The 15674-nt window shown below is 36.6% G+C and overlaps 1 protein-coding gene across 1 annotated transcript; it reads right to left on the reverse strand.

Annotated features, from left to right (window-relative positions):
* Window positions 1-612: 612 nt before the first annotated feature.
* On the reverse strand, window positions 613-10102 carry LOC121370678 (intracellular protein transport protein USO1-like). The gene is made up of 5 exons (XM_041496075.1): window positions 9499-10102; window positions 5523-5673; window positions 4143-4334; window positions 3601-3751; window positions 613-3043 (listed from the first exon to the last, which is right to left on the reverse strand). The coding sequence occupies exons 2-5, from the start codon at window positions 5652-5654 to the stop codon at window positions 2772-2774; spliced, it is 747 nt and encodes a 248-aa protein (XP_041352009.1). The 5' UTR covers window positions 5655-5673; window positions 9499-10102; the 3' UTR covers window positions 613-2771.
* Window positions 10103-15674: the final 5572 nt, after the last annotated feature.

Consider the following 15674-nt stretch of genomic DNA (forward strand, 5'->3'; position numbering starts at 1 on the left):
ACATTTTCTGGAAAAGTTCCATAGGAAGAAATATATCATGGCATTACGTGTTTTCGATAAGATAAGTGAAAGATATTGTCAAAAATTAGAAAAGATGCATATAATAAACAGACCATTTCATGATGTTTTTTCCAAATATGATTTTTATGTCAACAAGTGATGTGTGAAAACTATATTTTCACTCATTGCTTCGCAATTCTTATAAATATGGTTTTCACACATCACTCCACGACATAAAAATCATATTCGAAAAAAACAAACATGAAATAGCCTCTATATATTGGTGGGATGGAGTGGAGGACAAATATGGCATTCAGGGCAATAGATTGACATAGTGAATTTTTTAAACTGTACTTTCAGGATATCCAGGGCTTTGTGTGGTTAATCTTTTTAAGAATGTTAATCCTGTTGATGAATATAGACTAATAAAGCAGACAAGTCAAGAGATATTAAAGCTTTTGCTAGAGACATGTTATAGCAAGCATTCTGATTCACCTACTTAATGCACATCAATATGTTAGTTCATAAACTATTCTGGTGCTAGAAACATAAACAAAGTTACTACTCAAGAAGATGTTGCTGACATAAATACAAACAACAAAACATTACACATTATGCATAAAAGCTTTTATTAGAGGTGTGCTATAGCAGGCATTCATCTGTTTAACTGATGTAAATATATTTATTGTTAGTTCATACACTTTTTAACGTTACAATATAACAAAAACAACGATACACATTTATAATCTGCATGTACGATGCTGCAACTCCAGACATCATGCTCACATGGTCTCACACTTCATTGATTCAAACAAGAAACCAATAAAAGAATAAACTTTATAACATGGTAACACATCACACTGAAAATAATATGCATTCTTCGACTACACAATATATTAAAAAAACAATTAGCATTTGGATATTAAGGAACATTTAAAGGTTTTTTTATTTTTTTATAAACTATACAAAATAAGACATGCATTCTTCATCTTTTGTGACGATTACAAAATTTGAAAAATTGTGACTAGTAAAGTACCATAAGCAAGAGTAAAGCATTTTAATTGTCCGAGATGAAAAATCTCTTAGACTGAATATTTCACATGAAAACTTATTGATAAAATTTTAAAGTAACTATCAACTTTTCATAATCCTTCAAAGTTTTTTGGAGTGTTTTCCAATAACTTTTGTTTCTTGGATTGCTGAGAAATCAAATAATTGCTTCTATCATTAAATGTTTTTTGTTCTATGAAAGAGTTATGTTAAACAACAGCGACAAGGTGCAGCAAACAAGCAATAAAAAATATTAACCATTCACTCCACTGTATCTGTTAAGATATTGTGACTTTGGAATGCATCTAATTGCTTCTGGGTAAGCTAAGCTTGACATTTATAGATTTCTGTACTATTACAGTGCATCGTATGAAGTACTGATTAAATAAAAAGAGAAAACAGATACCTAACGATTGTATATTTTCTGTTTATATTTCATTATTTCTGAAGAAGACAACACGTCAGAAGTTAATTTATAGTAAACTATAGGGCATACATCCATTAATAAGCAGTACAGTCAAAACAAAAAAAGAGGAAGAAAAACAACAAACATTTTAAAGATGATAAAAGTGGCAGTCTGTATTCAATGACAACCTGTCTTAAGCAGCCACAGTAACTACTCCCTTGTATGACTGCTTAAGACGGGTTTGACCATACTGTGAAATCACCTGTTCATGGTGGTCTAAATTTTATGTATTTTGTGGACTAGTGCAGTCATCGAATTATAACACAACAAAAATATAGGACATCACCTTTTCAATCAAAGAATTTAAGTGCCCAGTAAAACGTGTTTTGTTTTTTTAGCAATAACTGAAGGCCACATAAATAAAGGATTTCACAGTACTATAAGTTGATGATGATGATGGGGTTTTTTTTTATTTATCTTCCCAAAGCATAGCACATTTACGGCCTTAGATGGTTATGGAGCACTGTTTGAAAGGAAACTGATTGGGGGGGTATAGATTCTTTGACTTGTTACACCGTAAACACAAGCTAACAAATAACCAATGTAAAATATGTTGCCAAGTTCCGTGTTTGATGGTTACATTTTATTGGATGGTATTTGAATATGAGAAACATTTTTAGAAAGAATCGCCACTCATAATATTTATGGTATAGAATTTAAAAATAATAATCTGCATTATTAATGGGGTATTTTTGTTGTTGTACGCATCAGTTTTATTTTGGGCTACACTTTCAGAAAACCGAATTTACATAAGAATATTTTGTAGTGAATCAATTTTATACTAAATTTGTTAATTATACATTTATATTCACAATAAATGGCAAACAATTCTTATAATAACAAACAAACAACACAACTTATTTCGTTAAAAATACACAATTTTTTTGTTTTAAAGTCCTTTCTATGACCAGTTTTACGTAATGATGTTCCAGTTGTAATGACATCATTTTCTGATGTTTATCGAAGGATAACATTTGTCATCCAATCAGAATAGAGTAAATCATATAACAGCAGGAGATTTGTAATTACAAAAATATTTATTGTACAGATGGTTAAACCTGTTTATAAAGGTTTACAATGGTTCCACAAAATATGGCCTTTTTGACTAGTTGGCCCTTATATAGAGGTAAAATTCCTGCTCTTTATAGCAGGTAAATGGAAATTCATTACTTTTTTTTTTACTGTAGTTAGAAAAAGAAATCCTCCATGCTGTCATTGCAAATGTCATTTATTATCAAGTCCAGCTTGGTGGTGACTATAAATATATCTCGGGACTGTTTTCCTTTTGAACAACATTCTGTTTTGCAGACTCTTGCACACTTTTGTTATTACTTTGATCTTCTGAACTTTTGTTATTACTTTGATCTTCTGCTTGTCGGATCATGTGCTTCAGACTTTGGTTTTCCTCTTGGAGAACCGACAGTTCCAGTTTCATGTTTTCAAAGTTTTTCTTCAGGCATTCTGTTGATTTCTCAGACTTGTATTGTTTCAGTTCTTCCTTCAGTTCTTCCTTTTCTTTCTCCAGGTCTAAAAATAAACGAGATGTTTCACACTTACTGGGGACTTTTTGTATGCATGAGAGGTCCCCTAAATCACTCTCCATATTTGGTGAGGGTACCACCTGGGCTGAACTTAGAAAGGATATAAGTGAGTCCAATCTAATTAAAATTGGCTCCAATATTACATGTGGATCTAACAGCAACCCGTTGGAGCTCATGTCCAGTTGACCTTTCATTCGACCAATCAAAACCTTACTTACAAAATCATGCCAGTGATTTGAAAAGAATTTGAAAACATTCGGGATTATGCCGAGGGTATATGGTATGAAACTAACAGCAGAAAATGCTTGGATGCAATAGTAAGTAACGGTGACGAAAATACAGGTACATATACTAGTATATAAATGTTAAAAGTTGGCAAATCAGTCAATGCATTTTGGGGTCACTAATACTACATGTAGTATTCTTGTAAGTAGCTTATTAATTAAGTTTTTGTTTTGTTATGATTTACTTTTCCAGAAGTATTTGCTTGTTATAGTGCAACATCATTAATTTAGTCCTACCACAGCACAGTCTCATACATACTTTCCTTATTCCTCTCAACTCGATCATATTTGATGGCCATGTCACCCAACTCTGCCTCCAGACTTTCTACCTTCATCTGTTCTTCACACAGGCTATTCTCCAACTGAACCACCCTCAGACTTAACACTTCCACAGTCTCGTTCATATTGGACTGAAAACAGAGACACTCGAAGCATTAGGAAACAGATTACAGTCTTTGATGCCAAGAATATTAGAACCTGCACAAAAAATACTTTTAATTTGTTGAACTAAAGAGTAAGTTTCATTATCTTTTTTAAAACCCACATATTAAAATGAAAAATCAAATAAAACCAAACAAAAATGAAGGGCTTTTTTACAGGCCCGTTGGAACGATATCTGGAGTGTATAGGGAGGAGGCACAATCACTAGTGGGGGGGGGGGGAGCCAAATTTTTACCTTTATTTATATCGAGTGGGACATAAAAAAAAGTACATTTTCGTGTAAGGGGGTGGGGGATACCACCCCTCGGCTCCCATGGGCCAGTTTAATAATTGTTTTGATAGTAAAAACATTTTGTTCACCATGTCTGTTTTGAGGTGAGATTTATAGTCTTCGAGCTCCCCCATTCTCAGGTCGAGACTCATTTCTCTCTTACTGAGTCGCCACCTCTCGCTCTTGAGAACACCGACCAGGTTACGAGCGGAGTCCAGCCCGTCGTGGAAACGCTTCATGATGCTGTTCCGTTCCATATCGTCGGCGCCATCGGAGCTTTTCTGAAAATAGGTCAATTATCACTGATTACAAATTTAGAAACTTTCCCACCCACATCATCGTACCAGTGGCTGATCCAGAAAATCCATTTAGGGTGGGGGAATGACATGACGGAATGAAAGAGGAACTTTGTAGGGAGGATGAAAATTAACATATAATAAAATTATAACTCGCAAAATTTAGGGGGGGGGGGGGGGGGGCGGCCTCTGCTTACACACCCATTGCCAAGACCTTCAAGAAAACAACCTTACCGGTACTTTAATGAAATACAATTCCCACATTATTCCCAACATCTATACTAAAATTATGTCTATAAAAACGGGCCAAAGCTGATCGAAATTGTGGTAATATACACCTACAAATGAATTGAGCACAACCAAGTTTCGACCGTGAGACTTATATTTCGCATGTAATAGTGAATATTTCGAGGATACAGAGGATATTGCAGGGCCGTAGCTAGGATGTTTTGTTTGGGGGGGGGGGGGGGGGGAGCAACTGAGTAGTTAATGTCTAAAAATCCTTAAACGGCCAAGAAGAATTTTCTATTATGCTTTCCGGATTTTTTCTCGCTAGCTACGGCCCCGATTGAAACTGACAAGTGACATTGTCGTTACATCAGTATTCAATGTATTTTGGGGTGGGTGGGGTGAACCCGTAAATTTATATGAAACTATCGATCTGGAACCACACTCATATGATTCTCATGAGTAATTTATTCATGCTGTAATCACGGTATAAATACTCAATTTCCGATTCAAACTCCGTCGACAGGAACGACAACCTCTAGGTGTCTTTTTGGCTGAAATACAATTCACGTGGTGCTTAATTACTTTCCAGGTGTATTATACACAGTATAATATACAGTATATGAACTTTAAATTGACTTCTAGGTTTAAACAGGGCTGAAATCGTCGTTCTATTAACTCGCATTTGGCTCGAGTCACCTCTAGCCCTCCCCTTTGATTATTTGTTGTAGGAGAGAACAATAGATAATCAAAGGGGAGGGCTAGAGGTGACTAGAGCTAACTCGCATTATGCGTTGCACGCGAGCCAAAAACAAATCCCAAAAAACTCAAAAACAAAATATATATAGTTTTCAGTGGGCGATTGCATTAGTAGTAATGAAAACCTTTATTTACTTATGTTTTCAATATGTGTGTTTTTTTCCACATATATGGAAATATCTTTACCTTGATATATTTGTCGTCGATTTCTGTGAGAAGATCGGAAACCCTCTCCAGCTTGTCCAGCAGATCTTCAGCCGTCTCCATAATGTTATCACTCCGGCGCCGACGCCATTCAAAGAACGTTGAGTCCGCCATTCTTTACTAATAGTACTACCTGAAATTGAACACAATACAAGAAGGAAGAAAATAAAGCACGTGAATTACGTATAGCCCGTTTCCGTTCAAAGGAAAGAAAGAAAGAAAGAAAGAAAGTTTTTTATTTAACGACGCACTCAACCCGTTCAAAGGAGACTGATGAACTGACATCTAGGCTAACTCGTATTACAACATAATAAGTTTTAAACAAACATCAGCCAGTTACGTAACCAGCTGGTGGTGGTGGTGGTGGTGTGTGTGTGTATTTTTAAGGGAGGGGAAGTACTTAAGGCATCTACACAATAGCAGATTCTAAGAGTGCAATAATTTTTCGGGAGAGCGGGAGGCGACACCCGCCCATGTATACCCACCCCCGACTATAGGACTGACACTAACTCGTTTAAAAAAGAAGAAGACTGCAATGTATTTTTTTTTTTTAAATCTTAATAAATTACCATCAAATTGTATGATAAATGAAAGGTCCTTTTTAATATAGGGATGGAGGCAAATTCTGGGGTAGCCAAGGTAAGCAGTTGAATGAGCAGTTTAGTCTGTGTGAAATATATCGATCACTGCAAACTATACAGGTTTGCAGGTGCACTTGCCTGCCTGTTTCAATTGCCATCGTCATCGGTTTCTCTTTAACACAAACGGACTGCAATAGTCTTATTTATTTATTTCAACTTATTTTCGTACTTATAATCAACTAAGATTCAAACACGCTGTCCTCGGCACATACCTCAGCTATCTAGGCTGTCTGTCCAGAACAGTGGGTTAGTTGTTAGTTGGTTAGTTGTTAGTGAGAGAGAAGAGGGTGTACACCTCATTGAACCCTTAAGAACTCGCTCTGGGTTACACCGGTACAGGGCTGCGAACCATGTACCTACCAGCATGTAGACCGATGGCGTAACCACGACGCCACCGAGGCCGGTTGCAATAAGTTTATGAATACAGGTTGTTTTTTAATGATTTGACAAAGTGTAAATTGTTTGAACATTTCAATTTACGCTCTTAATCTTTAAAAACACCTATTATTGTAGTTAAAAGCTTGTTTTTAACGACACCACTAGAGTACATTGATTTATTAATCATCAGCTATTGGATATCAAACATTGGGTAATTTCTGACATAGTCTTAGAGAATAAACCCGCTACATTTCCCCATTAGTACTTAGCAAGGTATCTTTTATAGACCCCATCCCATAGAACAGGATAGCACATACCACGGTCTTTGATGTACACGTCGTGGCGCACTGGCTGGAACGAGTATATTATTGTAGTATTCTTTAACTGGGTCAATTCTTTATGAAGCAGGCACCTTCGCAAACGATAGGGAGGGGGAAAATCTGACAACTTGGAACTGATTTACATTATTTACGTTTTTTAATAAATATAGGTGAAAAATATACTACATGCATTATTAAATAATGATGTACAAAACATACAAGAGGCGGCTAAAAAGATAGTATACATTAATTTTAGGGTGGCCAATATGATTCACAATATTGGATTTTTTTGCTCCACCCTCCTTCCCCCTCAAAAAAAAAAAAAAAAAAAGAGAAGAAAAATCGACCCCAAATCTCAGCCACTCAAAAAGATATGCTGAATATAGATACACTTTTGACTTCTAATATACTTGTTTATATAAAATATTAAAACCGTACACATGTAATACATTTGAGAAATTTATTCATTTCAAGCATTAATCGTAAACATTTCTTTTTATTCTTTCTTAAACTTTTTATTTATGTATTTTTTATTATTATTATTTTTGTCTTGGATCCAGAGAGAGGGTCGTAGAATCTTATTGTGGATCATACGAACCATTTTAAAGTAAATAATGTATAACCAACTTTAAATGCCAGTTTTATATTGTTTTTTTTATTGATCCTTATTCCAACCTGCGTTTTTTATTGTCATAAACACTGTTGGACCTTGTTCTAGATGACTCAATATTCAAAATTCACCCACTGATTTCGGCGGTATAAATATGTTATAAATGGCCGGGGGTCTCGTGTGTGTTTTGATCGTGTCAACAAATAAGCCTACGGTGCTTTTTCATTAATATTACCCTATTTTTAAAATGTATTTATTACACTCACTCACACACTCACACACACACACTCTCTCTCTCTCTCTCTCTCTCTCTCTCTCTCTCTCTCTCTCTCTCTCTCTCTCTCTCTCTCTCTCTCTCTCTCTCTCTCTCTTTTATTTTATTTTTTTAAATATTTTTTTTAAAAAAGTTAAAGTTGCAGTCTCCAGTATATGTTTCATGTTTAAGTATTCACAACAGATCATCGACTTTGTTTTCTTCCTGGGACGAGCCTTTCGTCGATTTCCTTTAGATCTTATTTACAAGTGCAGTTTTAGGGAAATTAACACGTCGTAACTAACGTCGGTGCGGAATTTCGATGTAAGAGATTAGCCTGTGTATGTATATACCGCATGCAACGGAAGTTTTAAATTGAGTTTCTTGACTTGCATTCTGAGTCATATATACAGGTAGTCTTTAGCGGTTGTATATATTTGTTTTGCTATTATTATAATTTTTTTACCATCTCTGCTCGAGGCGAGATTACAACTTTCATTTTAAAAAATGATGCCATATAATTATGGTGTACGATTGCAATAGAATTTGGGTAATCTGTAAACTAATTGTTAATATAAACATGTATTGTGAGGGCAAAAAATGGAATAGAAAGTGGGAAGGATTTTTAATTATAATAGTTATTTCTTTTTATCCCTCTTCCCGCAATCGTTTTGAAAGTTTGTTATTCTTAACGACACCACTTGAGCACATTGATTTATTAATCATCGGCTAATGGATGCCAAATATTTGGTCATTTTGACATATAGTTTTAGAAAGGAAACCTGCTACATTTGTTTTATTTGTAGCAAAGGATCTTTTAAATGCATCATCCTACAGACAGGATAACACATACCACGGTCTTGGATATACCAGTCGTAGTGCACTGACTGAAACGAGAAATATCTTAAAAGGCTCACCGACGGGGATCGATTCCAGACCGACTGCTGTTCTATATGTCAAACATGTAATGATGTAGTTATAAATCACAAGAGACCAAGAAACTCGATGTCGTCAAATAGTCTACTAGTTTGCATTAGCAATAACAAATATTTTATACATATTGTATTAAAGACAGACTAGCACATACCATGACATTTGGCGCGGTAGATGGAACCGGAAGTAAACAATGTATCTACTGAATGAGACCCGTTCCATGACTTGTTTTTTCTTGTCTAGATCTGTGATTTCATATTCGGATGCTGATTTTGAGGCACATGTTTCTTAATTGATTATTTATTTACAAATGAACGCAAATAAACCATAATAGTTGACGTCTGCCAATAAGCCGAGCGGCTCTAACTTTACCTTTTAACCCTAAACATTTTTGCTGGTAAAGTAGTTAAGAAAACATTCATTACAAATGTTTAAAATTCATGTAGCAAATAAACATCAACTTCCATTTTTATAGAGGTGTTCCCAAATTTTTTAAATAGTGTTACAAAATTAGCTACTAACTTTTTTTTAATTGAACTAATTTTTAATTAAATAGGTTGGTGGAGAATAATTGAACTCAATTAATTAATAAACGAAAGAAAGAAAGGCATAATTCAACAGTTGATAAGAATCCTGATTAAAACGTTATAAAATATGGGTTGCTTCAGTAAGCCAAATGACATTAAGGTAAAACAAACACAAAATGTGGTATTAACACTAACATATGTTGTGCATAATATTTGTCTTTTCGCATTGTGTATCATCTAACCCCGAGAGACCAGTTTGAGTGAAACGTAATAAATTATTTTGAAAAGTTACTTACGACCGCTTCGTTTCCAGATGTAATTTATAAAGGTTGATTGCTGAAAGTCTTAGCAGCTGTAGACACTTTCCACGTCGTCGATCGCCTCAAGGTAGATTATGTCAACTGTGTCGGAGTCATAAATTTTATCTTGATGGTCTTAGCATATTTATGAATACATCCAACACGTTTTATTTATAGCCGTGTTTTCAAACTGTCAGTAACCGGCCCTGCTGGCGTAGTGGTTAAGCCACCAGCATTAAGTCTGATAGGCATTCGGCTCGCGTCCCAGCACTGTACTCCAACAACGACGGAATTTTAATGGCTCAGTGAGCGTGTGTAAGTCGGTAATACTTAGTATATACAGATAACTGAGATGTATGTCCAGGATAAGTGTGATTAGACCTTAATTAAAAATAAACACGAAAATAAGTCAAATCAAATGTGTGATATTAATTTTGGTATTACACTAAGTATCACGTGATATTTGTTTTACTACTTTTATTTTAACACAGTAATCTTATTTTTCTTCGTGGAGTAAGCTTGTGATTAATAAATGAACAATTTTCGTAATATGTTGCTGCATCATTAAATATAAATACAACTTGTTTTTAAAGATATCTACTATTGGTTTTCCTCCGCGGTTATCCAATAACTGTAAACATATGGTTAGATATCCGGTATTTGTTTACATCTGCACGTCTCTAACTGATACAAGGTCACAGAAAACTTCAAAAGGTATATATACACGTACAGGTATAGCTTTTTTTCCTCAAGCAGCGAGATCTGTTGAGCAGTCATCCATCTGTAGAGGCCAAGTAACTTAGTTCATTAGATTTCCACATCATCTTTAGAGATGGTACAAATTGACCTGTGTTAAGCAGCCATCTGTCAGGAGATGGTGCGTTGATCCTGCTTCAGGTAGATAATTAACACAGGCGTGGACATTGCCGATTCGATCCACTGTACTCGCATATTCGCACAACTAGCTCAGCACAACCACTGTGAATACGAGTAAATATTTAAGCCGATACACCTAACATGTATTCAATTCGTCTTCCTGCACTTTCACTGGGCAGTAACATTAATTTTTTCATTCATCCATTTATACTTTTGTTTGTGCTTATATCCAGTTACGGTTCAACACGCGGTCCTTAGCACATACCTCGGTCGTCTGGGCGGTCTGTCCAGGACAGTGGGTTAGTGGTTAATTGTTAGTGGTTAGTAAGAGAGAAGTCGTTAAACTCGCTTTGGGTAGTAGCCGGTACCAGTATGCAAACCCAGTACCTACCAGTCTGAAGTCGCTTAACCACCACACCACCCAGACCGGTCGGCAACAACAAAGGGAAGGACCATTTTAACGAAATAATTAGTGCCTATTTGGCGTCTAACATTATAATTGCAACCCTTTATCTATGAAATGATAGAAGAAATCCGCTGTTGCCACATTCGATTAGCAGCATGGGATCTTTTATTTGCAGTTTACATCAGACACGATAGCAGTTATCACAACTTTTGATACACCAGTTCTGCAGGAACAATCCCAATAGGTTTCTCTCCTTGGCGGGTGTATGATATGTGGTGGGAGATCGTTCACCGAGTCTTATTCGCCGTGCCTTATAGGCAACACAGGGCCGTAATTCTATTATTGGGCAATAATGCATCTCGGTTCAAAAGTTAATACTTCACAAATTCAAAACAAATTTATTATATATACTGCAATATAATTTTTACCTCTGATAATTTGGAGGTTTACTTCTATAGCAGCCCTTTCTATTCACCTGTTTGTATGAAAATATTTATCGAGGAATTTTAAACAAATAGCCGAAGCTGACTATAAAGTCCACCCAAATGAACTACTAAATGTGGTGTTCAAGAGCAGGATGCCATTATACAGAGGCAAAATGATGTTGTTTACAAGTTCCCTTACAGACGCATAACGCTTTGATGGCGAAGGACAGATCGCTGTTTACTTTCTATTTCTACTCGGGAATTCTTGAGAAAGCCATTGTTTACGCCGAATGACAGCATAGACAATTTCGATATATTTTTAAATTTATTTAATCAAAGATTATGTGTGGAAAAGATTAATGTATAGTTGTAGATCACAAATGTAAAAATACAGAAAAATGTCACATGTAACTGTGATAATGCACCTTTAAGAAATGTCATGGCAAGTATGTTTGGTCTCCAGACCAGGACTAACCGAGATGGATTAGAGAGGTCAAATGACATAAACCAGCACCCCGTTGTCGTAGATCTGTATCTGTAAAATGACAGTGTCTAAGCTACTAGTACCTGCCTGAACTCTGTACTGTCCTAGAGGTAGAGGGCAGCAGTGATAATATCGATGGCACGATTGACGTACATACATTGGGCCTACTCCTCACCATCGTACCGGCCTCGGTGGCGTCGTGGCAGGCCATCGGTCTACAGGCTGGTAGGTACTGAGTTCGGATCCCAGTCGAGGCATGGAATTTTTAATCCAGATACCGACTCCAAACCCTGAGTGAGTGCTCCGCAAGGCTCAGTGGGTAGGTGTAAACCACTTGCACCGACCAGTGATCCATAACTGGTTCAACAAAGGCCATGGTTTGTGCTGTCCTGCCTGTGGGAAGCGCAAATAAAAGATCCCTTGCTGCCTGTCGTAAAAGAGTAGCCTATGTGGCGACAGCGGGTTTCCTCAAAAAAAAATATGTGTGGTCCTTAACCATATGTCTGACGCCATATAACCGTAAATAAAATGTGTTGAGTGCGTCGTTAAATAAAACACTTCTTTCTTTCTTTCCTCACCATCGTTGAAACTAACAGTACCGTACTTATAGTGCATGGCATGTACAGTTGGGTGGAGATCTGGGAGGGGGTGAGTGAAACAAAGGGAATTAGTCCGTCTTGAACATTAACTAATTCGAGTGCCTCTGCCTAATTAAAACGTTGGACGGTGTTTGACACCAATTCAAATTTTAAAATACGAAGACAGTGTTACGATAATGCACTATTTAGACCTACCACAGGTCCGTCGATGAGAAGTTTAGATCTACAATGGGGGTGGTTGTAAATAATATTAAAAACAGAAAGCTGGAACGAGAAATAGCCCGATTGGCCCTAATCAATCGCGCATTAGGCGAACGCTTTATCCTACAACTATAAGTGAATAAATATAATACGTTACTACGGCATGTATTTTCAGACACCACAACCACAGTGTCAGTCTATTATCAGACCTGGACATTTAAGAGGAGCTAAGGCCTATCACTCGGACCGCTCCCCATCACTCACTGAGGCTAGTTCAGGGAGAGTTATTTTATCTCCCATTAATATTAGCATGTGAATGTATATATGGTACATCAGTTTGGTAATATCTTAAATATCTCTCTATAATCTAAATTATATAACCAATTAATAGCTCCCCACAAATGCTTTTACGTCGAAGTCTGTATCATGTCTTGTCGCTTCCATGCACGCGTTTTGGTGGACACATTAAAGTACTTATACAGTTCAAGACCGTTATCCTTTGAACATACTAGATTTTATTTGTATTGCGGTGTGATCAATTTTAGCAGTGTTATATGCTTTTGCTACTTGATATCACACCCTAAATAGTAAATTGTTACTTTACATCATAGTACTCTACAACTGGTGAAAGAAAGAAAGAAAGAAAGAAAGAAAGAAATGTTTTATTTAACGACGCTCTCAACACATTTTATTTATGGTTATGTGGCATCAGACATATGGTTAAGGACCACACAGATTTTGAGAGGAAACCCGCTGTCGCCACTTCATGAGCTACTCTTTCCGATTAGCAGCAAGGGATCTTTTATTTGCACTTCCCACAGGCAGGATAGCACAAACCATGGCCTTTGTTGAACCAGTTATGGATCACTGGTCGGTGCAAGTGGTTTACACCTACCCATTGAGCCTTGCGGAGCACTCACTCAGAGTTTGGAGTCGGTATCTGGATTAAAAATCCCATGCCTCGACTGGGATCCGAACCCAGTACCTACCAGCCTGTAGACCGATGGCCTAACCACTATGCCACCGAGGCCGGTCTGGTGAAACAAAAGCCATGTTATGTATTATCCTGTCTGTGATACAGTATATAAATTTCGAAGATCCCTTGCTGTTAGTGGAAAATAGTAGCACATGGAGTAGTGGCCGTGGGTTCTCTCACTCATTATATGCCTGGTACTTCATCATATGTCATAGGGCGGGACGTAGCCCAGTGGTACAACGTTCGATCAATGCGCGGTCGGTGTGGGATCGATCCCCGTCGGTGGGCCCATTGGGCTATTTCTCGTTGCAGCCAGTGCACCACGACTAGTATATCAAAGGCCGTGGTATGTACTACCCTGTCTGTGGTATGGTGCATATAAAAGACCCCTTGCTGCTAATCGGAAAGAGTAGCCCATGAAGTGGCGACAGCGGGTTTCCTCTCTCAATATCTGTGTGGTCCTTAACCATATGTCTGACGCCATATAACCGTAAATAAAATGTGTTGAGTGCGTCGTTAAATAAAACATGTCTTTTTTTCTTTCTAATATGTCCGACGCTATAACCGTAGACCAAAATAAAAATGTGTTCAGTGCGTCATTAAATAAAACATTTGTTTTCATGCTGGGTAGGCCTATATAGCGTTTTCAAAGTGTTTTAGCATATATGAAGATATTTTCTGGAAAAAACGAGATGTCTAATATTTTACCACCTCAAATATTTTTGTCCAAGGCGTAAAGTTGACAAATTATTAAGTTGGAATAGAACTTTACCCATTATAGCGAGGAACCATCTGTTCTATTATGTCTATATACATAGCTGAAATAAAATCAAAACATGATCCTTAACGATCCAGTTCAACACTGACTTTCAGACCAGTAAGAATGATCCCTTAACATTTAATCTGAATGTAATAATAGCATGCATTTTGTAATACAAATGATTTAATCACTGTGAATATATAAATTTTGGAGTCTTCATTAATGTACATGCGGGATAATGGGGTGTCAGATAACATCCATATTGGCATTTGTGTATTATTATTAATTCGCCTTTTGAATTGAGGAAGGTGGAAATAGTCTTCACAGTTGAGGTTCCCTCGGCCCTCCCGTGTCATGCTTATCCAATGTAATTAAAATTAGCCCCACTGGTAAACCAGTAGAGCTAATTTTAATTAGATTGCATGCTTCCGACTGTTTAATTAATATATGACATTTAAAAATGTTTTACTAATGTTTGCGATGTATTAGTCTAAATACCAGTATATTAATTCATTGGATATAGATAATTTAGTATTCACACAAATAAACAATTTAGTATTCACATAGACAAAACTTGTTATGTTTAACGACACCACTAGAGCACATTGATTAATTAATCATCGGCTATTGGATTTCAAACATTTGGTTATTTTGACACATATTCATTGAGAGGAAACCAGCTACATGTTTCCATGCACCAGTCCACATACAGGATAGCACATATCACGACCTTTGATATACCAGTCGTGATTCGCAAGTGCCTAATATTGTATAAAGTAACCTTAAAGGTGTACTGTCATATTTCACCATGTTTACATTTATTTCATATAAATAACTGCAAAGTAATCGATCCAACATGCATAATCTGTGTATAAATAACTTTGGGAATATTGAAATTGCAATGTGCTTGCACGTTCAATTCTACTAGATTCTGTCTTAGCACATCGTAATTGATCTTATGAAATTGGTGAATGGGGCCGTTCAAATATTACGTAACGCTATTTTTGTCAAAATTAGACACACCCACCCTTGTAACGCTAGACCATACACCCTCCAAAATATTACATAACGCTGGAAGATACCCCCCCCCCCCCCCCCCCCAAACACACAGACAAAGCAACGTGGCAGTGTTTATTTATACCCATTTTTTACTACGATGAAAAAAAGGAAATATTTTATTTAACGACGCACTCAACACATTTTATTTACGGATATATGGGTACTACGATGACGTCATTAAAGTGACGTATTGCTGTACGATGGAAAAAAACCTCGCGGGTTTTCACTTGCGCCATTTCAGCTTGATTTATAATTGTTTTGGGTTTACATTTACCTAAAAAAACCTACATTATATATTGTTGTCATGGTACGTTTAAGAGAAAACAAAATTATATTACGTATTAACGCTATTCAATACACTCCCACCACTTGTAACGCCACATAGCG

This window comes from Gigantopelta aegis, chromosome 4, assembly GCF_016097555.1.
Source record: "Gigantopelta aegis isolate Gae_Host chromosome 4, Gae_host_genome, whole genome shotgun sequence".
NCBI lineage: Eukaryota > Metazoa > Mollusca > Gastropoda > Neomphalida > Peltospiridae > Gigantopelta > Gigantopelta aegis.